The 26,058-nt window shown below is 53.2% G+C and overlaps 2 protein-coding genes across 18 annotated transcripts in view; one reads left to right on the forward strand and one right to left on the reverse strand.

The window, feature by feature from the left end:
- Positions 1-4,009: 4,009 nt before the first annotated feature.
- CCR8 (C-C motif chemokine receptor 8) overlaps positions 4,010-26,058 on the forward strand; it is a 133,405-nt gene continuing 111,356 nt past the window's right edge. For all 15 annotated transcript variants that reach the window (XR_011562931.1, XR_011562932.1, XM_070776095.1 and 12 more), the window contains exons 1-2: positions 4,010-4,209; positions 5,686-5,817. The gene's annotated coding sequence lies outside the window, so the exon portion shown is untranslated. The remainder of the gene's footprint in view (positions 4,210-5,685; positions 5,818-26,058) is intronic.
- Positions 10,172-19,408, reverse strand: XIRP1 (xin actin binding repeat containing 1). 3 transcript variants are annotated; one of them, XM_019984242.2, is made up of 3 exons: positions 19,252-19,408; positions 12,958-16,303; positions 12,439-12,575 (listed from the first exon to the last, which is right to left on the reverse strand). In XM_019984242.2, exons 2-3 carry the CDS (start codon positions 16,297-16,299, stop codon positions 12,567-12,569), a joined length of 3,351 nt encoding a protein of 1,116 aa, XP_019839801.2. In that variant the 5' UTR covers positions 16,300-16,303; positions 19,252-19,408; the 3' UTR covers positions 12,439-12,566. The 3 variants fall into 3 exon arrangements, with proteins under 3 accessions (XP_019839799.2, XP_019839800.2, XP_019839801.2); XM_019984240.2 differs by having other exon boundaries at positions 10,172-16,303; XM_019984241.2 differs by having other exon boundaries at positions 10,172-16,300; positions 19,252-19,405.

A 26,058-nucleotide genomic window follows, 5' to 3' on the forward strand; every position in this document is an offset into this window, starting at 1 on the left:
GTGTTTCCTATTTTAATGCTTCCTCTGTTTTCTATGTTTTACATGTGTATTTTTTTTTGTTTTCTTTGATGTGTGTGTGTGTGTGTGTGTGTGTGTGTAAGCACACGTGTTTGTATTTTGGTCTGATGATTTGAAGGTTTATAGTCTGTTTTTAATTTTTCCACTGCTTGCCTTTATATTGATCTATTTCTCTGCCAAGAGAAGAAGACCTTCAAATGTAGGGAAAGAGTCATATTCTCAAAGGGCTGAGCTTTGCCACCATACTTCTGTCTTCGAATTCTTGATATCCCCAGAAACAAACAAAAAACAACAAAATTCTTAATATTCTCAACATGAAAAATGGTTATAGTCTCGCCCTGAAGCCAAAGGTTCAGGATAATCAAGATCTGAATGTGCCACTGAGATACTTCTTGAGTGAGCCAGCCACCTACAGCAAAGAGCTATCGGCACCACAAAGGGATGCTGTATCTCATCTCTTATTTCAAAACCTCATGTGAATATCTTACCCTCAACAGCCAGCATACTTAGTTCAACAGTGTCTTTTACTTTCTGTCCATGTCTCCGCAGTCTTCTGAAAAGGCATAGTTGGAGAGGCATGAATGGAGGGCATTGACTCTTCTTGCTATTTGTTTCTGCACATATCGAGATCAGGAGCCAGATTGTTGCCTGACAGCTGGTCTTTGTGAATACAGTCGTGTGTGGTTGGTGTTCAGATGCAAGTTGTGTGTGTGTTTTCTTTTAAATCTCATCAGTTAGCGTACCAAGAGATAATGGCACACTCAAAACAGTATCATTTTAGGAAAGCTTATTTACAAAGGGACTACTTACAAACATGTGGGTGTAGGAGCACCCCAAGGGATGGTACAGTAACCTGGATGAGCAGCAGCAGAGCTGTTACTACAAATAGGCCTGAAGGTGGGGTCCAGAAGGTTACTATAAGGGAGAGAACTGGATAGGCTGGCTGCCTTGGGAAGACCAGTGGCCCCCACTAGAGGATACATCCAACCCACAGAGACTCACAGGCAGGAAACCAAAGGACTAAATGCCTTGATCTCTTTCTCTTCCCTCTCCTTTCTCTGCTGGGCCTCACCATGGCTGAACCCAACTGGAAGCCAGTAGCTCAGTCATTTAATCTTGCAAAGAAATTCAGTGAGAAGTAGAACAAAAAGTCAGCAGGTACATTTCCCTCCTGTGTTTTTGGAAAATATGTGGCAAGCCTGACACATTAGTATTGCACCCAATAGGAATGCTTTCAATGATCAATAATCTAGTACCATTTACTTGTGTATTGTAATGGGAAGGTTGGAAGGTGGAGAAGGCAATGGCACCCCACTCCAGTGCTCTTGCCTGGAAAATCCCATGGGGGGAGGAGCCTGGTGGGCTGCAGTCCACGGGGTTGCTAAGAGTCGGACACAACTGAGCGACTTCACTTTCACTTTTCACTTTCATGCATTGAAGAAGGAAATGGCAACCCACTCCAGTGTTCTTGCCTGGAGAATCCCAGGGACGGGGGAGCCTGGTGGGCTGCCGTCTGTGGGGTCGCACAGAGTCGGACATGACTAAAGCGACTTAGCAGCAGTAGCAGCAGCAGCCACTGACATAATGTCAGTACTGGTGTCTCTAGAATTCTCTCAGATTTTACCTTCTGCTGGTTGCTTCATATCTGCAAGACAGCTGCCCAAGCATCATGACCATGGTTAAGTTAGGAAGAGGGGGGAAGGCAGGGGATACCAGCATGTATATCCATTTTCTAAAAAAACAAAACCAAAACTTTTTATAGAAATACCCTCAGCAGACTTGTCATCATATTTCATCGACTAGAACTGGATCTCATGTAACAAACAACAAGGGAGACTGGGAGAGTGGAAAATGGGCTGGTCATGATTGATTTAGACCACTTGTAATTAATTGCCTGAGACTGGAGACCTTGGTGCATGGATCAAAATCAGGAATCTGTTATTAGGAAAGAAGGGATGGAATACATTTCTGGATCAACAATGAACAAAGCTTGCCACAAGTGGTTTGTATTCAACAATAAAGCCCTTTGTCTGCTAGCACTCACTCCGGACAGCCATTGCTCTTTCACACTATGTGCCATTGATTTTATGTGACATCCAAAAATGTTGTTTGATCAAGTAATTTTGCCAGGAGCTTGCTCTGCTTTTCCTCAGTAGCCTACGACTCAGTTTACAAGTCATGGTTTGAATTGTGTTAGTTTCCACTGTAAGGTAGACAACTTGAATGATGCCTCTCTGGGTTTTACCTTTTCTCTGTCTTTAGTGACAAAATGTATCCTTACTACACTGGACATTTTACCCATATTAGCGAAAGACTTGATTGGTTTTCTATCTAGCTTACAGGATCTGATGTGAAGAGGATGCGAAAAGTTTCAGTGGGCTTCCTGCCACTATTTGACAAAGTTTCATAAGAGATGATCCCTCTGGGGCTAAAGGAGATGATTACCAACTAACAAAATTCCATTTTCAGGTATTCATTACCATATCTGAGTCACACTTCTTCTTTTTTTCTGTTTGTATAAAATTATCTCATCCTACACACTCATTTACCCTGGTATATGTGGTCATAATTTATACTGCAGTATTTTTGTTGCTATTTTCAATACTATTTTTATGCTTTAGTGAACCTCCTTTAAACTACTGATCCATTTTTATGATTTGGGGATATACTACCATATAATAGTAACAATAAAATGGAAATATAACACATGAAAACAATCATGCGTAAAAGATGTGAAAATCTTTTAACCAAGCTGAACTAGAGTCAATGGCATTCTCTTTACTATGAACTGAGCTGAACTGGCTGACTCACTTCTAGTGTACAGGTGCTCCTACAAAACCATGATGATGACTATAAAGATAATGGGATTTCTGTGGAAATGATCACTGACCTCACATTTATGAAATGTATGGGAACAAAATTGCTTGTCTGTGTAGCAGACCCTGCCATGCGCCACTCATATCCCCCTCACACAATTCTCACATGTGTTCATGGTGGTTTCTGTAGGGCCAACAGGAATGCCATCCGATGGAACTGGAGCACAGTGTCCAGGGCCAGCTCCTGCAAGAGGAAATTCATTTCTGTACCATCTACGGAGATGTGCAGTGAACCAGGGCCCTAGGTTCATTCAGGAGCGGAGTGGGCGGGATCTTAATGAATCCAGTGAATCTCTGCCCTCCCACGTGGAGTTGACAGATATGACGTGAGATAATTTACTTACTGGAAAACACAAGTATACTAAGGGCCACAATAGTAACATCTGTGATGGTTTAAAAACATGGCTGCAGATTCTTTCACACTTATCAAAAGAAGGAATGTAATACCTCTCGCCTCTAATATGGGCCGGTTTTAATGACCTGTCTTGAGCAAACTGTGGAAGAAGTGATACTGTACGATTTCCAAGGTAAGTCAGTAGGTGACAGAGCTACTGTACGCTCAACTGTTAGGTCGAAGGACATTTTCATTTAAAATTCTGATCCGATTGCCAGGTTGTTCTCCACTTCTCTCCCGTCCTTCCACCCCCGCCTCCCACCCCCAACAGTGGATAAATACTCCTTTTGGATCAGTATACTGTTTCAGTTGCCATTTCTTTACTACGGGAGAAGTGAAGCATCTTTTTCCTTGGAACATCGCCTGGGGTCAGAAGACCCAGCTGGAGACAAGAGCGGGACTCAGCGGAGCCAGGCGGCCCCGCCGACAACACCCACGGCTCCACTCACTTCCCCAGCTCCTCTGTTTTTCGGCGCTTTCCTTCCTCCCCCACAATATTCAGATTCCTGGAACCAGGCTCGGTGACCTCACGGCGGTGACTTCACATCCGGGACCTTCTGGGAATTCTCAGCAGCACTTTTTCGTTAGAAAACTAACGAGGGAGGAGGAAGGGGGTGCGTCCGGGGAGGGACGCCGGAGCTCCGGGGGAAGGAGGGAGGGAGCCGCGCAGAGGCCTCTTCCTCCTTCCGGTCGGGGGTGGGTGGGGCTGGCAGCGGCGTGCGGCAGGGCTGCCGCCGGCGAGACCTGAGGCCCCGCCCCCTGCCTCTCACTCCCCCGCCCCGAGAAGGGCGCGCGCGCCTCCCACGGGACGTGGATCCCGGCGCTTGTCGCTACAGGTTTGGGACCCGGGGCCCCAAGCTGATCCTCTGCCACTTTTCTTCCGAAGTTAGGTCAACGTCTTACTTGGCAGCCCTGCCACAGGTGGGGAGCGGGTAGCTTCATGGGGGAAAAAATTGTGTGTGTGTCGCTGACTGGCAGGTACCAGTGGGGGCGGGGTACGGGAAACGCAACAAATCCAAAGTTTACAGTGGCGTTTTCCAAGCTACAAAACTGCATAAGGTTGAGAGGTCAGAGAAGGACAACCTCCGTGGCTTTTGTTTCCTTGAAGGGGTTGCCTCAGAGCTGAGTCTTCAATACAAAGCTATCCAGAAATGACAGGAGGGCGAAATGAGGGGGGCTGCTTCTCTTCCATTAAAAAAAAATTTTTTTTTTTTTAGAATATATTTTACAACTGTGGTGGTTAAAGATGAAGATACTAATGTTATATATTAAACTCTTCTCTATAACTTCAAAGTTGTTTTTTTCCTTCTGATTCTGAAAGAAATTAGAATATTTTCATGGACCCCTCAAGTATTGTGGGCCTGAGGCTCCATCCATGCCTGCTGTGCCCATTGGGTAAGCTAGCCCTGGACAAAGGCCGGGCAGCATGACAAAGCCTGGATAGAACATTAAAGGACCTGGAAGGTCTGATTCTCTTGGGGAAATGAGAGAGGCTATAAACACAGGTGGCAGCTGCACAAGAAGGGCCTTGAATGACCTGAGGAGTGTGGATTTTATGGTGGAGGTGGTGAGGAGCCACTGATGGGCCTGACTGGAGGGTTGACCCTGGGATAGGACTGGAGGTGGGCTGGCTGTTGCCTTAATGACATCCAAACTTTTGCTGAGCCACAGTTGAGATGGAACGGGGGGAAGGGGAAGCCACAGATTGATGTGAGGGCGCTGGGACCTGGAGAAGCCTGGGCTGACTTCTTTGGGTCATCCCTCATGGAAAGGAGAAAGCAAGAGGAGATACTGTACTGGTTCCAGGACTTCAGAAAGATCAAATGAAAAGTCCTTCACCAGCCACGAAGCAGGGAACCTACCTTAATAGATGTTTAGGGGGCTTCAGGGCCACCTCTTGCCCAGATCTCCGCGGTGGTTCCTACTAGCTATTCCATCCGCCTCTCTCCTGCGCAAGGCACCTCTCCAAAGCTCCATTCCCATTGGGCTGTTTTCCTGCTCCCCATGGGCCAGAGGACAAAACCACAGTCCTCACCTGGGCATTTCCAGAGTTCAGAATGAGAAAAAACAGACTGGGTTTTCAACACCCCTACAGTAGATCAGTGTTCCAGAATCTCATTTGGCTACATGTTTCTCAGTCTCCAATAACTGCCCTTTCTCTCCCACCCTCCACTCCCTGCCAGAAAACAAAAAACAAACCAAAAGCTATGCTTGACTCCCGCCTTCCAATGCAAACACTGGTCTTCCTCCAGAGCAGGCCAGGCCAAAATCAAGGGCCGGGACGGGAACTATAAGGGAGAAGAACTGGGCTTGAATGACTCATTGAAAGACAAGTCTTCATTTATTCACCATAAACCATGGATTGAGCTCCTACTATGTGCTTTTGTACCACTCTAGATACTGGAGATACAAAAATAAACAAAGAAGTGGTTGGCATGGAGATGATATTCCAGGGGAGGAAGACTTGGCTGTGGAGATGGCACTTTCCAAAGACGATCACGTAGAATATTACCTCTTCCTCATCAAAAGGTACTAATAACCCTTCTATTCAGTCTAGGCAGACTTGTGACTCATCTGTAACCAACAGAATGCAGCCCAAGTGATTTTGTGTGACTTCTGTGGCCAGATCATAAAAGGTGATGCAACTTCTACCTTGTTAGTTGGGACACATGCCTTCGGAAACTTGAAATAAAATGCAGGAAATCCAGCCATTCTGAGAATGCCATACTTTGAGGAGGCCCAGGCCACATGGAGAGGCCATGCATATGTGGTTTGTCTGACATCCCAGCTGAGGTCCCGGCCAAGTAGCCAGCATCAATTGCCAGGCATTTGAGTGAGAGAGTTTTCAGACCCTAACTGTCCAATTACCCCCAGCCTTAGACTGAGGCTAAGTTGAGGCCCCACACATCATAGCAGAGAGACAAGCCATGTCCAGTGTGTTCTATCCAAATTGCTGACCCACAGAATTCATGAGCATCATAAAATGGTTTTTTAGACCACTAAACTTGGGGTGGTTTGCTCTGCAGGAATAGTATCCAGAACACTGACATTAAACAAGCAAATATGTGAACAAAGATAATTTTATATTGTAATAGGTCCTCAGGAAAACAAAACTAACTCAGCATGTTAACTTGGAGGAAGGCCTCTATAGATGGGGAAAGGGGGCGGGATAAGTGGGGGAGGCAAGGGAGGTATAGATCAAGAAAGGTCTTTTTGGAGAGACATTTGAACTGGAATGTGAGTGAGAAAGAGCCCAACCACTAAAGATCTGGGAGAAGAGACTTCTGGGCAAAGGATACAGCAGATGCAAAGGCCCTGAGACAGGAATCAGCTTGGTGTGTTCTGTGAAACCCAGGAAAGCCAGTGTAACTAAGGGAGATGTGGGTGAGGAGGAGAGTAGGGCAAAGAAGTTGGAGAGGAAGCTTGAGAAGCAAGTCATTCTGGTCTTAGAGGCCGCTGAGAGGAGTTAGATTTCAGACTGAGCGAGCTGAAAGCTTGCAGAGGGTATTATACAGGAGTGACTTGGTCTGGTAAATTCTTGATAAGGGCTTTAGGTGCCAGGTAGATGACAGTCTGTAAAGACAGGGCAAAGGGAAGACCACTTGGGAGGCTATGGCAGTGGTTCAGTAAAGCGGGGATGGATGGTGGCCTGGGACAGGATGATAGCGGTGAAGATGAGGACTGTTGGGTAAACTCGGAACAGAGGCAGTGACAGAGTAATGAGAAGGGAGGAGGCGCCCGGCCGGCAGGAAGGTCCCGGGCGGGGCTGCGACGTGGGTGAGGACCGGAACCCGCATCCTTCTGGAATTCGGGAGGGAGGCTCTGAGCTGGGGCTGGCCAGGACGGCGCGTACTGGCGTCCGGCGTCTGCCGCGCGGAGCCTGCCCCTGGCTGCGCGCCTGCCTGCCGGGTGTTTCCCAGCAACGGCTACAGCCACCCAAAACGTTCCGAACCCAGCGGCCCGGGTGATGTCATCGTCACCTTGGAGACAGCGGATGGGAACACGCCCCCTCCAGGCACGGGGCGGAGTCTGGGCACCCACGCTCCTCTTCAGAGCCCCACCCCCTCTCGGGCAGGAAGGGAAGGTGGTGCTTCGGGCTCCGCTGCAGGTGGGATGGGAGGTGTGCAGGGCCCTGGGCGAGTAGCTGCTGGTTTTCTTGGTGCGCGCTGCCACCAGTGTGCTCACCACCTACCCAACAACCTCTCCGGTCTCTTCCTCGTAGGCCGCCCCCTTTAGCTGTTAGGACTTGGCTCTTCATGTCCTTCAGGTCACTTCCTCAGAGATGCCTTCCCCAACCACACAAGCTAAAGTAACTGCCAACCTTCTTGTGGGCTACTTGTTTTATTTCCTTTGCTCCCTTCTAAAATTACCTTCTCTGTTTGTAATATGTCTTCCCATAAGATCAAGGATAAATTCTACCATGTTCATCTGTATTCCCTGGAAGGAATCTGGCATGAATTAAGTGCTCAATAAATGTTAGTTGGATGAGTCAGTGAATTCGCTCAATCATTTCATCTCACACATGGGTGCATTTATTCGACATTTGTTCAGTGCCTTCTAGGCACTCGTGATAAGCAGTAAGGATACTGAGATAAACAAGACAGGGACTCCACCTGGAGGTGAGAAAAAGAGATAGATTAAAACAAATAATTATAGTATGAAAAGTGAACTTCCTTGAATTCCAGACACTGGGCCTATCTCCAAGCACTTTATGCATATTAATTCACTTAATCTTCACAATAGTAAGCACTATAATCGTCCCCACTTAACAAATGAGAACACTGAGAACAGGCATGCCTTAAGCTGAGACCAACAGAGGGCAGTGGAGGGAAACGTGGTAAAGGGGGGTTATAGTAAGATGTGTAGCCAGCCCAGGTAGGTAGATTTGCTGTCTTAATTGCTCACAAACACCAGTCTTCCAGGTGGCAGGCTGCTTCCAGCTCAGAGCTCTGCTGCCTCAGGGGAACACCTGTCAGTGGGGCAGGCAATGATGAATCTGGGAGGGGTGTGGAGGACTGAGCCCTGGGTGGTAAGATGAGAGCCCACCTGTTCAATAAAAGCAAACTGTGGACAAGTTCCTACCTAACCTTGTTGGGGGCAGGGTGTGTGTGTGTACGTATGTATGTATGTAGGGGTGGACAATTGTTGATAAAGCCCCTTCCTGTTCAGAAGGGTAAACTCAATATTCAAAAAACTAAGATCATGGCATCTAGTCCCATAGCTTCATGGTAAATAGAAGGGGGAAAAGTGGAAGCAGTGACAGATTTTGTTTTCTTGGGCTCCAAAATCGCTACGACTGTGACTGCAGGCACGAAATTTAAAAAACACTTCCCTCTTGAAACAAAAGCTATGACAAACCTGGACAGTGTATTAAAAAGCAGGAATATCACTTTGCCGATAAAGGTCTGTATAGCCAAAGCTATGGTTTTTCCAGTAGTCATGTACATCTGTACATGTGAGAGTTGGACCATAAAGAAGGCTAAGTGCTGAAAAATTGATGCTTTTGAACGGTGGTGTTGGAGAAGACTTGAGAGTCCCTTGGACTGCAAGATCAAACCAGTCAATTCTAGAGGAAATCTACCCTGAATATTCATTGGAAAGACTGATGCTGAAGTTGAAACTCCAATATTTTGGCCACCTGATGCGAAGAGCTGACTCATTGGAAAAGACCCTGATTCTGGGAAAGACTGAAGGCAGGAGGAGAAGGGGACGGCAGAGGATGAGATGGTTAGAAAGCATCACTGACTCAGCGGCCATGAATTTGAGCAAACTCTGGGAGATAGAGAAGGGCAGGAAAACCTGGCATGCTGCAATCCATGGAGTCACGAAGAGTTGGACACAACTGAGCAACAACATACCAAAGGGTATTTAGGAGATGCAGAAATTATACTCACTCCCACCTCTGGGTTTTTGCATGTGCTCATCCGCCTAACTGGCACTCCCCACCCCTGCCCATTGCCCGGTAATTGGCTTTTTGTTACTAAGATCTCAGTTGAAAACTCTTTTTCCCCCCTTGGGGAGATCTGCCTTGGCTACACTCTCTAAGGCAATCGCCTGTCGCTGTCACGTGACATGTTTTATAATTCCTACCACACAGTGGGAGAGTGGCCTAGCCTGTCGCTGTCACGTGACATGTTTTATAATTCCTACCGCACAGTGGGGGAGTGGCCTAGCCTGTCGCTGTCACGTGACATGTTTTATAATTCCTACCCCACAGTGGGAGAGTGGCCTAGTCAGGTACGTCACCCTTATTCCTCATCTGATATTTCCTATTTATTCATAGTCTCCCTGCCTTCTCATTCGAGAGAGTCAGTTCCTTGAATGTGATGGAGTCTGATGATCCCATTAGGCCTTACCTCTGGGTCCATGCTGCCCAGAACAGGTCTGGCATGCAGTAGTTGCTCAGTGCTGTTTGAAAGTATGGAAAGGGTCCTTTACCAGATCTTCCTGGCTTTCCAGGCTGGTCTGTGCCCGCCCCTTCCCAGGAACCTCTGCACATTGTGCCTGGTCTGACCCGGAGGAAGTGACCCAGCAGTCTTGGCCATTGGAGTTCTCCTGGCTTGTGGCCCTCCCTCCTTCCTGGGCCTGACTGGGCCATTCTTCCACTCTCGGCAGATTCCACTCCAGGGAGATGTCCAAGAACCTCTAGGTGGGGAAGCCAGAGGTGTGGGGCCAGCAGTGTATGTATGTGTGGGGGCGTGGGGAGTAAGGAGAGTGGGGGATGGGTGGCCCTCGCTGGTTCCCAGCCAAGATGGTAGAAGAAGGGGGTGGCTTTTCTGAGCCTTCCAACACTGCTGCTTGCAGGAAAACAGGGCAGCTAGAGATGTGGCTGCTTTTCCCCTGGAGTGAGAACCCAGACTCTGTGTACAGACAGACACGGAGAGAAGGGAATAAAACTTTGGTTTATTAGACTGTATCCTTCTTCTTTGGGGTACAAAGTGAGAGGCTGTGGGGGTGGAGAGAATCTTTGGCTTCTAGGGACATTGGTGATCGTAGACTTTGTCTGTGTGAAAGTTGTGCTGCCAGGATGACCCGCTGAATGAGGGAGGTGCTGATGACGGGGCCCTTCTGGGGCCCGTCAACATGTAACAGAGACCAATCCGGCTGGCCCTGTCTTCTCTAGGAATTAAAGAGCAGAAGGCTGAGAACATTTGACTCGTATTAAAGAAATAAAGATTGAAAAAGTGGAAGGTCGCTCAGGGGGCTCAATCGCAGGCAGTGGCATGCAGACTCACTTGTTTTGGCGTGCGGGCCAGACCTGTGTGAGAAGCGTGTGTTTCTGTACACATTATATGCTCCACAAGCAGCCACAAGCCCCCATTCTGTTGCTGGGCTTGGGCTACTCCGGAGGGCTTCTTCCCTACCATCCCCCCCGCCTTTTGCAAGAACCTGGCCCATGGATGCTACTGATGAAAGGGAAACTGCCCCTGGATCTCAGAACATGCCCTTTCTTTTTGGTTCTTTCTCCGTGCGTGCAGGAGGTGAGCACCCACCTCCGTCCCGGGTCCCTGGAGGTGGGTGGAAGACTGTGGTGGCAGATGGAGGGGCTCACTGCGCAGTTGGTGTGGGGTGGCCACAGGGCACACGCAGCATCTCAGCTTCTGCCAGGCCGGTGCTGAGCCCAGTCTGGCTGTGCAGAAACTGCCTCATCAAGGGGGAAGTGTGGTGCCCGAGGTGGGGGCCTGGGCCCCTGGGTGGCTCGGCGGGCTCAGTGACCGTGGTGGGGGACACGAGCGCTGTGGTCCTGCACTGGCCCACCCTCTCAGTCCCTGCTCCTGTGGCTCCATCGTGCCGGGAGCCACCCGGCGCTGTCTGCGGCTCCAGAGCACTCTTCTGCCTGGTGGGCAGGGCGCTGGCTGCAGCAGGGCCAGGTGGTGGCGGTCCAGAGAGCTGGGGGGCCTCTTTCTCTCCAGCCTTGTGCCAGATATCTTTCTGGTGGGGCTGAGTCTGGCATTCATCCTGCGTGAAATGTGCCCTCTTCACAGAGATCTCAGGGTTGCCCCTGGGGCTGGCCTCCTCCGGAAGCTTCCTTGTGGCCGACTCCATGGAGATAAAGGTTGGGGAGGAGGGTGACTCTCTGCTGAGAGGTAACGCTTGGGGAAGGTGCGAGTCTTCTCTCAAGGCCTCCAGCTTCCTGGTGGAAGGGGTGGCCGGGGCTGCTTGGCTTCCGGCCTCTGAGTGATTTCTGACCTTGGCTTGACTCTGGACCTCAGTATGGCTTGTAACCTCAGTTTGGCTCTTGACTAGAGTTTGACTTTTGACCTCCTGGCCTGAGCAGTTGGGCCTGACTCTCCCGCTGTCTGTGACACTGATCTCTTGGGCACTGTGTTCCTTTGGGGGTCCCTGGGAATGGCCCCTGGTGTTAGTCCCAGTCTGGAGGCTAGACATGGAGCTGAGTGCCTTGTGCACAGCCTCCTCGATGTCCAGCAGCCTGGCCAGGGTCTGTTCCTTCAGCCGGGCCACTTCTGTGCTAACCCTCGTCAGCTCCCCAAAGGCCTGCTCCACCGAGGCCTCAGGCTTGTGGGGGGTAGCGGGAGCCGGAGGGGCTCCTGGTAGCTGGGGCACAGCCTCAAAGAGCCTCTGCAGCGCCTGCACGTCCACAGTGCTTTCGGCCTCCTTCTCCAGAGCTTGCACCTGGCTCAGGAGGCCCTGGAGCTCTTGCTGGCCTCCCTGCAGAATCTCAGGGCTCTTGGGGGCCCCTTGCTGGGAACTGTCCGAGCACTTCTCTCCTGTGAGGCTAGGGCCCTGCTGCAGTGAGATGGGATGGCTGCTGAGAGCTGAGAGCCTGAGGGGGTCAGGGCTGTGGTTGTTGCTGCCTATCGCCTGGCTCTTGGTGGGGCTGGGGGCCACGGTGCTGGGGCCATGCTGGGGGCTGGGCTGGCTCTGTCCAGCAGGGCCCTGGGGTAGAGATACTCGGCCCTGGTCTGCAGCGATGGAGACCCTGTGTGGCCGAGGGTCGTGGTTGGCTGTAGCAGTCTCACCTTGTTTGTGTTTCCCTTGCCCCCCCTCCTCAGCGGCGCTGTGAGCCAGGGCTGCGGGCTTGGACAGCCAGCGAGGAAGGGGGAGCTGGCTTAAGTGTGCAGGTTTGGGGGGCAGCTGGGGCTTTTTTCTCAGGTGTGTGGGAGGCTCCGGTTTCAGGGTCTTTGTCTGTGGCTGCCCAGGGCTTTTCTGGCCAGCAGGGCTGTTGTGGGAGTGGAGAAGGGGGTCTTGCGTGGGCTTGGAAGTCTGCCGGATGGAATTCTCATCATGCCTGGGTTGGGCTGGGAAGTCCGGTCCCGTCACAGAAGCTGGGAGAGGAGGAGGAGGAGGAACAGAGGCGTTACGAGAGTGCAGACTGGCACCTGCCGCCCGAGGCTCAGAGGCCCGAGTGTGGTGGGCTAAGGCAGCCTTCAGGGTGGTCTCTGCAGCTTGGAGGCCCCCTGGGCCGAGTCCTGCCATCACCTTCTCTGGAGGCTCCCAGGCCTTCTGTGTGTGGCCCCCCAGCTCCTCTTGCCCGGGCCCGAGACTCTGACCCAGGCCTTCCAGGAGTGGAAAGGGTCCTTGCCCAGATGGCCAGACAGCCCCGGGTAGGTCAAAGGTCCTGGCGGGATGAGCAGTGTAGATGCCATCCTGAATAGTCACCCACCCCCCAGATAGCCCTCCAGGCAGTGCTTTCTGTTCCCCACTGACCTTGCTGGGGGCTGCTGGGATCCTGGGGTTGCCTCCCGCCAGAGGCTTGCTGTTGCTCTGGGCAGTCCCTGCGGCCGGTGCTTGCGGAAGCCCATCCTGGGTGGGCAGAGAGGCGGCCCCAGGGGTGGGGCCCGGCTTGTGCTTGCTCCGAGCTTGCTGCTGCAGGCTTTGGGCTTGGGCTGTTGGCGTCCTTCGACTCTGCATAGTGACCTGGAGGGCTGGAAACCTAGGTCCTGGGGGCATAGTCATGGCTCCCTCTGACTTTCCTAAAGCTGCCGTCCCTTTCTGCCCAGTGCACCTGCTTTCCTGCTTTTCTTCCCCAGCCAGAGAGACTGCCTTTCCAGCGGCCTGTGGGGCGCAGGGGGTGGCCCCCGGCCCTCTCAGATGCCCCATCCCTTTGCCAGGGTCCAGTGGGGGAACGTGGATGATGCTTTCAGCTGGGGGCAGCTTCTGGGCCCCCTTGCTGGCCGGCACTGGACTTGAGTCAGCCGGCGGCTCCCACCGCAGATTGTGCAGGCCACTCAGGTCTCCTTTGTTTATGCAGCCGGCCAGCAGCTGCACACTGCTCCTTTCGGGGGCCCTGCTGGCTAGCCAGGGTTGCAGGGAGTAGGCGGTCAGCGCCACCAGGCCCCGCTCTGTCTCCTGCATCACCAGCCCCGTCCTCCCCGCCGAGGTCCCGAGGCCACAAGCCAGCAACTGCTGGAACTCAGGGTCCATGTCTTCGATGCTCCCGCTGCTGCCTGGCGCTGGCAGCTTCAGCGGCTTGAGGTGAAGCTGGCCCGCGGGGTCCTCCTGCACCAGCAGCCCCTGCTGGTCCACGTCTGCCCGGCGCAGCACTTGGCGGACAATCCTGGGGAGTTCCCCAGACACCAGCTCCTCCTTCCGAACATGGGGGCTGTCCTGCCCTGGGCATGGGAGCACGTACCTGGCGAGGCAGAGCTCCCCTGGCCCTCGGGCCTCCATGAGGATGCCTCCATGGTGCAGGACGCCAGGCGTGGCATGCAGCGTCCGCAGGGTCCCCTCGGCCGCAGTCTCTTGCCTCTCCGGCACCCCCTTGCCCGAGGGACCCACGGGCTGCTCTTCCTGGAGGTTGCCCCCTCGGATGCTCTCAGCTGCCAGGGAGCCCATGGGGCAGTTCTCAAAGAGCCAGGTGAACTTGTGCACTGAGCCCGCTGATATGGGCTCAGGGATTTCCCTGGGTCCCTGGTCTTCTCTCTTGCCTGCCTCCAGAGCCTGGAAAACCTCCTTCTGACGAGACACCTGCCCCGAGGGGATGTCCACTCTGCTGCAGTACCGCACAGGCCCCCTTCCGCAGGGGTGGCCCGTGGCCTGCAGAGGCTCAGTTTCAAAGACGTGTCTCTCCGTCTGTCTTTCCCCAGCCTGGACCTGGCTCACCTCAAGGTGCTGCTCCTTGGAGCCTTCAGGCCAGTCCGGGGATTGGGGCGCGAACATCCAGGTGCACGACCGTGCCTTGCTTGTGAGGTCTGTGACCTCTGACCCCTGCCTCTCGGCCAGCTCACTCATCGGGCACGTCTCGAACAACCAGCGGATGGTCTGCACGTCACCCTTGTGGGGTATTTCGGGCTGAGGGCCTCCCTGAGGCTTTCCTTCTTCTTCCTCTCGTTCCTGCTGCTCCCGTTGGTGGATTACCTCCAGGGGCTGTGTCTCAAAGAGCCACCGGGTAGTGCCCACATCTCCAGCCACCACTTCCTGCTGGGTGATACCCCGCACCACATCGACGGTACTGGGGCTTCGGCCTAGTCGGTCTAGGGGCTGTGTCTCAAACATCCACTTGTAACCCTGCACGTCACCTCCGACTACCTGTTCTCTGCTGACGGAGGTCAGGGCATGGAGGTGACCTTTGCCATCCTGCATGGCGTACACTGGGGACCCTGTGTCCTGGGACTGCCCGGCAGAATCAGTTCCTTCTGCTCTGCATATGCTCCCAGGGGCCAAAGCTTCCCCCTGCCCGATACTGTCCAGGGGAAGGGTCTCAAAAAGGTTCTTGAAGGTCTTCACATCTCCCTTCACCCCATCCCTCTGGGGGGCACCCTGAGAGAGGGTTGGTGCTGAGGGGTCAGCATTGGATAGATGCTCGTTTGTGAACCTCTCGCCCTCCTGGGGACCCACCCGCTGGAGATGACCCACTTGGACATTGTCTCTGAGGGTGTCCAGGGGCTTCGTCTCAAACAGCCACAGGGTGGAGCGGACGTCACCGGGGACCACTGCCTCTTTGGGTGGGGCCTCTGCTCCGGCCTCCTCTTCCCCCTTGAGAGTGTCTAATGCTCGGGTCTCAAACAGACGCCGCTGCTGCTGAACATCCGGACCAGGAGGGATAAGGTCCGGGGATGGCTGGAAGTCCTGCTCATCCACTAAGATCTCCCGGATCGCATCCAGGGGCTGTGTCTCAAAGATCCAGCGAGTCGCACTGACATCAGGCCGGGCTGCCTCCTCCAGGGAGATCCCCCGGATCACCCGCACCTGGCTGGGGTCCCGGTTGATGGCATCCAGAGGCTTGGTCTCGAAGAGCCAACGGCCAGACCTCACTGCGTTGCTTTGGATCTCCTCCCGGTAGGCGGCCTTGACCTCGTGGATGGCGCCCTCTGAGTCCTGGATGGCACACAGCGGCTCTGTTTGGAATAGCTTCACTGTCTTCTTCACATCGCCTTTCAGCTCCTGGATCTCTGAGCGCAGCTCCAAGGGGCTCTGCTCCTGGGTGGAGGGGCGGGAGCCAAGGCGGTCCAGTGGCCGTGTCTCAAAGAGCATCCTGGTACCCTGGACGTCTCCACTGGCTGCAGGCTCCCTCACTGTAGCCTCTGATGCTTCAGCACGAACTGTCAGCGCATCCAGCGGCTTTGTCTCAAACAGCTGGCGGGCTGCACGCACGTCCCCTCCAGATGGCCGAGGTCCAGCCGGCTCCTGGTTTATACTATTAGCAAAGGAGCCTTCCTCAAACTTGCGGGAGGTGGCCTGGACGTTGCCACCAGGCACGGACTTCTTGGCAGGTGGCTTCTCATGGTCCCCAATGGCATCGAGCCGCCAGTTCTCAAAGATCCAGCGCATGCATTGGACATCACCCTCGGTGGGCTCCTCGGAACCCAGGACCTCAGCCAAGTCTTCGGCCACGGCCTCAGCCAGATTCTTGCGGAGCTCAGGGTGGATGTGCTTGTAGAGGCGGCGGAGCTCGCTGGCTTGCCGCTGCTGGTGGAACTTGGAGAAGGACTCCTTGGGTGGCGGCGGTGGTAGATCCTCCAGGGCAGGTGGTGGAGGGAGGGGCAGGTCCTCTGTAGCTGCCATCGGGATGGTTGGGGTGGGGGCCACCTGCGTCTGGGCATTGGCCATCCTTCTGAAGAGAGGGGGCAGAGATGAGGATGGGGTTGGGGGATTTCAGTGGGGTGGGGGTTGGTTATAGAGTAGCCCTAGGTGGCATGTGCTTAGAGACCACCCCTCTCCCTTTCCAGACCTCCCCGGGGTCTCACCCCGCTACCTGAGTGGTTGGTCTGGGACTAGTCTTGAATTTAAGGCATATGGAGCCATCCATCATGTGGGTCCCTGCTCCAGAATCACCTGGGTTGTCACAGAGCCAGGAGGGCACTACAGGCTTTGAAACTCCGTCTTCCAGTTAAGGGGTGCCCAACCCGGCAGTGGGAAAACTGTTCCTGTCCTGTCCCATCCTTGCCTGCTTTTGCCAAAATCAGTTTTTCCCTAGTAGACTCCCAGGTGAGTGGCCTGGGGGAATTCTGATTTAAGGGATCCCAGCCAGGGAGAAGCAGATCCCTAAACTGGTGACTGGGCTTCCCTGTTGGCTCAGACGGTAAAGCATCTGCTTGCAATGAGAGAGACCTAGGTTTGATCCCTGGATTGGGAAGATCCCCTGGAGGAGGGCTTGGCAACCCACTCCAGTATTCTTGCCTGGAGAATCCCATGGACAGCGGAGCCTGGCGTGCTACAGTCCATGGGATCGCAAAGGTTTGGACATGGACACGACTAAGTGACTAGCACACCAACTGGTGACTATTTCTCATGGAGACAAATAGTTGTCAGTCACGTTTCCTTTCTCACCACCAGAGGGCGCACTTGTCCCTTTCACTGGGGGCTGTCCAGCCTTTAGCTTTTGGCTCTCCGTTCTCAGGCCAGGGAGGCAAAGCAGGGGCTGGCAGCTCTAGCTGCAGCAGAAGCAGTAAGGCTGAGAGAGTGTTCACCAGTTGTCTCCCAGTTAGGCAGAACTCAATTCTGAATCCTAACTAGGGGTTTTCTGAGCTAGGGGGACCTCTAGGATCTTCTGGCCCAACCAGTCTTGATTAAAGATGAGGAAACTGAGGTCCAGAGTCAGATCTCGGCGAATGAGGCGCAAGCAGTGCTGGATCGGGGTTTCTAAACACTTTAGGTAGGAAGTGTGACGCTTTCTCAGTGGCTGTGGTGGCCCTCTGTTTCCCAGCAGACACCCCAGGAGGGGAGGCGGTGAGACTGAGGGCCTTCCTGCAGCGATAGCCTCACCCCTTGCTCACGGACCCCGTGCCCAACTGTGTGCAGCACGAACCTCCTGTGCATGCCTTCTTTCTCCTTCTTCATGCCCATCAGCTTCCGCCAAGGCACTGCCCCCCACGGCCCTGGCCCACCGCTCAAGCCCTTCTCTGGCCTCTGGCCTCACTGTCTTATCTGTCTCGTGACAGGTGTGCTAACAGTCCCCAGAGGCCAGTAGGGAAAGAATGAGAAGCACGTCCCCCCCTCACTGCCCCTGACCCACAGCTCTGCTCCACGCTCTGTGCTAAATATAGCCAAGGACCTGGCCTCCACACAGCGGCCCTGGGCCGGGGAGAGGTCAGGCTCAGCCAGTGGGACCCTGGGAGCCTGACCCGCCTCGGCTCCTTCTCTGCCCTGGGCTCCCTGATCCTGCCTCCTGAGCTGGCGTTTGGCCCCTGGCTGCGGGATGACCAGTGCTAGAACCGTGTTCTGGCCACAGGGACCTGGGGGTGGGGGAAGGGCTTCCGTCTCTCAACTACCTCAGAAGGGGGGAGACTAAGCCCTGCTTGTCCCACTCACACCCCAGCCTGTCCTCTGAAGACATCCAAGGAGTAGGCCCTCTAAAGTCGGCAGTCCAAGTCTCATCACACACTTCCTTTAGCCTGAGTTCTCATGAGGACCCCCTGCCAAATGCAAAGGGGACCTTGATGGTCCCCACGTCCTCCCTGTTCTGTCACCAGTGTGGCCTGAGCAGATGGCAGGTATGGGCCACCAGCTCCACCCCACCTCCACCGCCTCCCCCAGGAATCTCCAGAATCCCTGCTGTGGTCACATGTGATCAGAATCAGAGTCCAGAGGGGGCAGAGCTGAGGACCCGCCGAGGTCACTGAGCCCAATCCCCTCATTGTTCGGAAGGGGAAACCGGCCCCCAGAGGGGAAGGAGCTGACCCTGGTGGCTCCACCACGCGGTTACAAGGTCTTCCCACCTCGTTTCTCAAGGATGGGGACCAGGCGGGGTGAAGGCCGAATTCAGAACTGGTGCCAGACTTTGGGTAAGGCCTGAACCCTAGGGGTGCCCCTGAGCTTGGCCTCCCATGACTGGGCCAGCCGCTCCGGGTGACCCCCGCTTTTGCCTCCAAGTCTGCTCTTTCTTGGCCCAGACCCCTTCACACATCTCTATACTTGGGCAGTATACTCTAGCACTCAGACCTGGTCACCCCAGCTTTACCCCCCAGATCTTCCTTAAGGGCTTCCCTACTGGGCAAGTTGATGGCCCACATCACACCCAGGCCCTAGGCCATGTGGGGTGCCGGGCTCAGGCCAGCCCTGGGGAGACATTCCTGAGCCAGCTATGCCAAGACTTCTACCCACAGCAGCTGGGCACGGGGCTTGTCCTGGCAGCATAGTCAGGCCCCCTTGTCCTCCCCCGCCTCTTCTGTCCAGACACTGGGCCTAGCTGGGGCTCCTTGGAAAGAAAGCCTTAAGCCTGAGGAGCTCCGTACCTGATTTTAAAAATCACAACTCCAGACCACCTCCTCCAGGCTGTTTCTGGATTACGCCAGACTGGCTGGGACCTGCCCCTCGGTAGGCCTCCGGCCTGTGGCAGCCACTCTGAGCGCTACCATGGGGCTCACGGTAACTCTCTGGCAACTTCCTTGTAGGATCTTTATATCAGAACCCTCCACTCACCCGCTCCAGGTGTGTGGCCCCACCTTCCTCCCCTCACTCAGAGCTTCCACTAATACACGCTGCCCTGAGAGGGGCCAGAGGGGGTCCTGGCCTGGAGCACCAGCCCCATTGGTGTGGAGAGAAAAGGAGCGGGTTTCTCACCTGCGGGTTCTGCCTGGCTGTTGGGGTTTGGGGTCTTCGGCAGGTGAGGCCTGCGGCTCTGTCGGTTCCTCTTGTTTGGGCTGCTCTCGCTCTGCTGGCTCCGTCGGACGCCTTCTCGCTGCCCTAGCTCGGGGTCTGTGTCCCCTGCCAGCCTCAGCAGCTGCCTTTATCTGGCTGGTTAGGGGGTGGGCCGAGGTGGGGGCAGTGGGGGAGGCTAAGGTCAGAGTATGAAGTGGTTCAGTTATTTTTAGGGCTCTGGAAGTTACTCTCCATCTCGGGCATCAGTTACATGTCCTTTCTGCTAGGGAGGGGAAGAGGAGTGAGTGGGGGAGAGCTTCATTCATCCAAGTCTCCTCTGAGGATTGGGGTCAGTGACTCAGCTGTGGTGTGGGGTGCGGACATCCCAGACTATTCTGAGGGAATGAATAAGGAGGAGCATCTGACACCTGGTCAACTTGGCCCCCCATCCTGTGAGCCCCCACGTCTCTACCCCAGCCTCTGACTATGTCTGACGTGTGGCGTGTGCCCATCCTGCCAGGAGACTGGAGGCCCCCTGAGGGCAGGCCTAGGCCCTTGCTCCTCATTTCCCAGCCCGGATACCCCTGAGAGTAAGGCCCTTCTTCTCCCCACTCCTGCGCTAGACCTTTCCCCTGTCTCTTCCATCCCTCCCCGCATCCCACCGCACAGGTATATACAGCCCTGAGTGCACGCAGCTGGGTTTGGGGGAAGACATATTCCAGGCCCCGGTTCTTCACCGGGTCCGGGATTGTCAGAGGATTCCCCAGCATGGTCTGCGGTGTTCACAGCAGATTATCTGGGTCTTGTTTACTGTCAGGCTCTCGCCTCTGACTCAGGGCCCAGGCTTTCTGGGAACGGAGGAGAGGGGAGGGGCAGCACGCGGGGAGCTGACTCGGGGGTTATTTCTGACCCGGAGTCATCAGCTTCCCGTCACAGAAGGAGTATGTGTGTATGTTTGTGTGTGGAGGTCACGGCTGCCCCTCCTTGGCTGCCCAGAGCCCAAGGGCCTTAGTAGGCTCCAGAGATCCTGGCATTTAGGCTGGGAAGGGCAGTGTGGCGAGGGGCATCAGGAGACCACGCAGAGCACAAATGACTGAGGCATTTTGCCCAGGTTCCATGTCGAAGTTGTGTTCCGCTAGCTGGCAGAACAGGGTCTTTCTTCTGACATCCTGGGTGCCCTCTGGTGCCAGGAAGTGATGCCAGGCACTGCTCACTCTTTTCCATTGAGTCAGCGTCAGGCAGGCAGCATTGGCCTGGGGTGAGAAGAGGGGCGTCGGGGAGCCCTCCTCCCTGGCCTCCTCTGATTCCCGCCTTTTTGCCCTTTCCTGCCCTAGCATGTATTTCCCGGATCCTGTCTCCCTGGGAAGGCAGGAATATACCCATCCTCTCGGGCCAAGGGAAGAGGAGCCTTAGTGCCTACCCTCTGGAGTGGTTTTGAGACTTGAATGAATTCACATATTAGAGGGTTTTGTGAGAGTGCTTAGCACATGGCCTGTGTTATACAAGGGCCTGATATACAGGTTATTACATACAAAAGAAAAGGAACGTGCCTGTGTGGAATCCACTTGTGCATTCACTGCAACTATGATAAACTCATGGTAGAAATTTCTCAGGCCTGGTTTGTTTTTATCTAATACAATTGTACTGCCTGATACAACTTCCACTAACCACATGAGACTATTTAAATAGGTTAAAATGAAACAAAATGAAAAATTGTGTTCCTGCATCCCATTAGCCACATTTTAAGTGCTCCATGGAGCAGAGTGCAAAATGTTTCCATCATTGTGGAAAGGTCTCTGATAGCACTATCATAGACACTGAAAATCTCATCGAGAATGGTATTTCCTTCTTTGCCTTGGCTCCAAGGACACTCTGAGCTAAATGTTTAGACTTTCAGCAGGTAGACGCTGTGGGTTGCATCCTGTGTCACGGGGGTAAACAACTGTCCCTGTTGCCCGTCTCTGAGGGGTTTCCCAGAACAGGGGACTTTCAGTTTTAAAACTTGGAAAGTTCGAAGAAAAACAGGCTGAGCTGGTCACCCTCTGTGTAATGTAACAAAATCACATCAAGGTGTCAGTGATAAGGCCATTAAGGCAGTGGTCAGGCATTATTTATCAGAGTATCTTTGGTGGTGGGGATGCTGGGCAGTTATCTTTTTAAAAGCCCCCTCAAATCATTTTGGGAAGGAGGCTGAGAGTAAATGGTTATCCTGAGGTCGAATGGCTGTGCTGGTTAATTGACCTGTCAGAAGGCAGAAGGGCTGGGAGGGAGTGAAGAGGGAAGGCCTCGTTTTCTCAGTGATTACAACCTGGCCCACCCCCCACTGCTTCTGGAGCTTAGTGTTTCCTGGTCTTGAGGGCACATTCCCCTGTCAGTCCATCCCTCTTCAGTGGGGCTCTGCTGAAGTTGGGGATTAGTCAGAAGCCCGTGCCTGTCTCCCAGGAAAACGAGTACTCTGGCAGAGCTCAGAGTGAGCAGCTGGCGGTAGACTCACCTGATGTTTCAGGAGAGGCAGGACCCAGGAAAAGTTCAGAGCCAGGCTGCCTACCTGAGTTTGAATCCTGTCTGTGACACTTACTAGCTGTGTGACGTTGGCAAGTTACTCACCCTGTCTGTTCGTCAGTTCCCTCATCTATAACTTGGGCATACTAATAGTGTATACCTCAAAAGGTTGCTGGGAGGAATATACATCTGTTACACACACACACCACATTTGGTACAGTGCCCAGCATATGTAAACTCAACTGATGAGTAAGCTCAATACGTTCTCCCCTGGATCCCCACCACCGGCAACTTTCCCTGGTCCCAGATCCCAGTGTATGCTCTGGGTCCGAAGGCGAGTGTCCTTCAAAGCCCTGGCTGGCAGTCCTGGCCTCCCTCCAGCTGGGAAGCAGACATGGGTGTCAAGGGACAGCTCTGGGCCGGCCAGGGTGTGTTTGTTCCAGGGCTGTAGGACAGGTCAGCTCAGCCTCTTGACAAAATCCTCTGAACCTGCAGAAGCGACTTTCTGCGCTGCTCGGGGGGCAGCTCAAAGGTGGACAGATTTGAGGGGAGAGTGTCCGCCTCCTGCCGTGGGAGTCCGGTGGCCGTGCCACGAGGGTCGTGTGGGCCCTGGTGTCAGACTGCTCTCACCAGCCTGTCTTCCTATTTCTATGACCTCTGAGAATCTGCCTGCTTTCTGTATTCTAGTGTGTTAGTTTGGGATCTTCCAATAGCAGAGTCCAAGAAGAGCATTTGGGTGCAAGTGGTTTCACTGGGAGGGGAGGAAGGGGGTGAGGGGCTAAAGTGAGGAGGAGAAGGAAAGCAGATTATTTCTGTGGACAGCTGGGGCTGGATCCCGCTGGAGACTTCGGGAGCTGGTGTGGAACACACCTCACCCGGGCAGGGTAAGGGAGCTGGGGTATGCATCCACCCTCCTCACCCCGCTGGATGAGGATTGGTCCCAGAAGCACTGGCTCCCGCAGATTCCCCGTCTCCCCCTCAGGCAGAGAGATCCAAGTGATTGAGGCTAGGACCCAGTGAGCCTGTACGGGGACTGCCCACTGAGGCTGCTGGTGACCCCAGGGAGGCGTGAGGGATCCAGGGGCGCTGGCAACATCTGCTGCGTTAACTTCTCCCACCTGTGAGTTGAGCACCTATGTCACAGGGCTGTTTTGAAGATTTAGACCAGTACACTGTCCAGTGGAAGGGCTTCCCAGGTGGCACTGGTGATAGAATCCTCCTGCCAATGCAGGAGATGCCAGGCACACTGGCTCAATCCCTGGGTTGGGAAGATCCCCTGGAGGAGGAAATGGCAACTCCAGTTGCCATTCTTGCCTGGGAAATCCCATGGACAGAGGAGCCTGGAGGGTTACAGCCCATGGGGCCACAGAGTCAGACACAGCTGAACACAAGAACAGTTATATGTATGTATACATCCAGGAGAAAAACAGTGTAAGCCCCACAGAACATTTAAAATGTTCTGGTAGCCACACTGTGAAAAGCAAAAAGTGGCATTAATTTTAAAAATATATTTTATTTCACTCAAGTTTCTAAAATATTATATGTACATATATCAATAAAAGTTGTTAATGAGATACTTTTACATTCTTTATTTTGAATAGAGTATTCAAAATCCAGTGTGTACTTTTTTCTTCTAAATAGACTTTTTTTGGAAACTTTTCTTTAGGTTTGCATTGAAATTGAGCAGAAAGTAGAGTTCTGATATACCCTTTGCCTCTAGATAAATGCACAGCCTCCTCCGCTATCAGGATCTCCCACCAGATGGTACATCTATTACAATCGATGAACCTGCATTGACACATCATTGTCACTCAAAGTTCGTAGTTTATGTTAGGGTTCATTCTCGGTATTGGACATTCTGTGGGCTTGGACAAATGTATAATGACGTGTATCCATCATTATGGAATCATTCAGTGTTACTTCACTGCCCTAAAAGTCCTCTATGCTTGCTCTTCCTATTCCTCCCTTCCTCCTCTCTAACTACTGGCAACCATTGATCATTTTACCGTTTGCATAGTTTTGCCTTTTTAAAAACGGCATATAGTTAGACACATATAGTACATAGCCTTTTTGAATTGTCTTCTTTCACTTAGTAATATGCACTTAAGGTTCTTCAATGACTCTTCAGGGCTCGATAACTCGTTTGTTTTCAGAGTTAAATAATCATTCATTGTCTGGATGTACCACAGTTTCACTGATTCACCTCCTGAAGGATGTTTGGTTGCTTTGAAGTTTTCGCAGTTATGGACACAGTTGCAATAAACATCTGTGTGTAGGTTTTTGTGTAGATGTAAGTTCTTAGCTCCCCTGGGTAAATACCACGGAGTGTACTTGGTGGATAGAGCGGTAAGAGTGTGTTTAGTGTTTTACGATGCAGCCCAACGGTCTTCCAAAGCGGCTGCACCAGTTTTGCCTCCCACCAGCATGAATGAGAGTTCATGTTGCTCTGCATCCTTGCCAACATTTGGTGTTGTCAGTGTTGTGGATTTTGGCCATTTTAGGAGGCATGCAGCGATATCTCGTTGTTGTTTTAATTTGCATTTTCCTGATGATACATGACGTGGATCACCATTTCATATGCTTATTTGCCATCTGTGTGTCTTCTTTGATGAAATGGCTGTCAAGGTCTTTGACTCATTTTTGAAATGGGGTTGTTTGTTTTCTTACTGTTGAGTTTGAAGAGTTCTTTGCATATTTTTATGCAAACAGTCTTTATCTGTTATGCCTTTTGCAAATGTTTTCTCTCAGACTGTGGCTTGTCTTCTGACTCTCTTGACATTGCCTGTCACACAGCAGAAGTTTTTAATTTTGATTCTGTCACCAACCCACATGAGCCTGGAACAGAAGTTTGGTGTCGTTTCCAGATGGAGACTAGTTTCAGCCTTAGGGTTCCCTGAGGCCAGCCCTCCTGTGGCCGACTTCTGACCTCCAGAACTGTAGGCTAACAAATGGGTATTGTTTAAGCCACAGTTTGTTATATTTTGCTAATGGTTACAAAAAGCTGAGAGAATGGAAACTGGAGCAGATGAGGGAGCCAGGGCTGGAGACCATGTCTGTTTACTTGCGGCATCGCCCTGTCAGCCCAGAGCTTGGCCCAAACATTCTCTACCAAGCGGCTAGGGGATCCTAGGCATCTGTGTTCAGCCCCCAGGTCACCGCCAGAGAGCCTCCCAGCATCTCTGAAGCAAGAAATCCTACTGAGGGAAAAATCAGAGCAGGAAGAGCACCTAGTCTTTCCTTCCTCCCATTTTGCACGTGGGGACTTTGAGGAGAGCCTGACGCTGTGGAGCGAAAGGAGCCGATCTCACAGCCCTTTGGAAGCCCAGCTCTGCCACTTGCCAGCTCTGTAACCTCAGACAAGTTCTGTCGATGCTCCGTGCCTCGGTTTCCCTGTCTGTACAGTGGGGGTGGGGTGCTTCAGACACAGGCAGATGACAGAAGAGTATTTGAGGCAGAGGAAGAGAGCGGGCAGAGGGTGGAGGCTGGTCTCGGGTGGCAGATGGGGCCGAGTTGTAGGTGCCAGGCAAGTTTGGGCCCTAAGGAACAGGGTTTTCGCCAGAGCAGTTTGTATCTCAGGAGGCTGGTGACAAAGGCCCGTCATAGCAACCCAGGCTCTGAATGGCAAAGTTCTTGGTGGTTGCAGTGGGGAGGGGCTGGTCTGAGGGACGCTGAGGGTGTAGCATAGACAAAACCTAAAAGATCTGAAAGATGCCTGAGTGCCTGCATGGTTTGAGGGAACAGACTGACAGCTATTCAGTGAACTCAGCCATGAGGAAAGGAAGCACTCAGGGGTGGACCCCAGACGTCTGGCTTGGGGAAGTGAGTGAGTAGGGATGCCAAGCTGAGCTATGGGAGTGAGGAGGGAAGGATGGGGTGGTGGGCAGAGCACGGAGGCCACAGTTGACTTTGGACAAGGTGAGCATGAGGTGCAGGATCTCCAGACAGAGCCCATCTTCAGGGCCCGGATGATCTGGTCTAGAGCTGGGAGAGAAGACTGGGCTGGCAACAGACCTGATGGCCCATTTGTGTGCAGGTGAAAACTGAGGCTGCAAGGGAGATGACCTCCCAGGGCTCTGTGAGGAGAAGTGGGCTCAGGGCAGCCCTGGGGAAGACGGACTGCAGAGCGGCAGCAGAGGAGAAGCAGCAGCCAGGGAGACAGGGGCAAGTCCAGACAGGAGTGAGTCATGGGAGATGTTGAGAGAAGAAAGTACTTGAGGAGGGAAGAGACTGACTGTGTCTAGTGCTGCAGAGAGAAGGAAGGGAAGGGGCTTCTGGGGTCCACAAGGG

The sequence above is a fragment of the Bos indicus genome, chromosome 22 (genome assembly GCF_029378745.1).
Source record: "Bos indicus isolate NIAB-ARS_2022 breed Sahiwal x Tharparkar chromosome 22, NIAB-ARS_B.indTharparkar_mat_pri_1.0, whole genome shotgun sequence".
NCBI lineage: Eukaryota > Metazoa > Chordata > Mammalia > Artiodactyla > Bovidae > Bos > Bos indicus.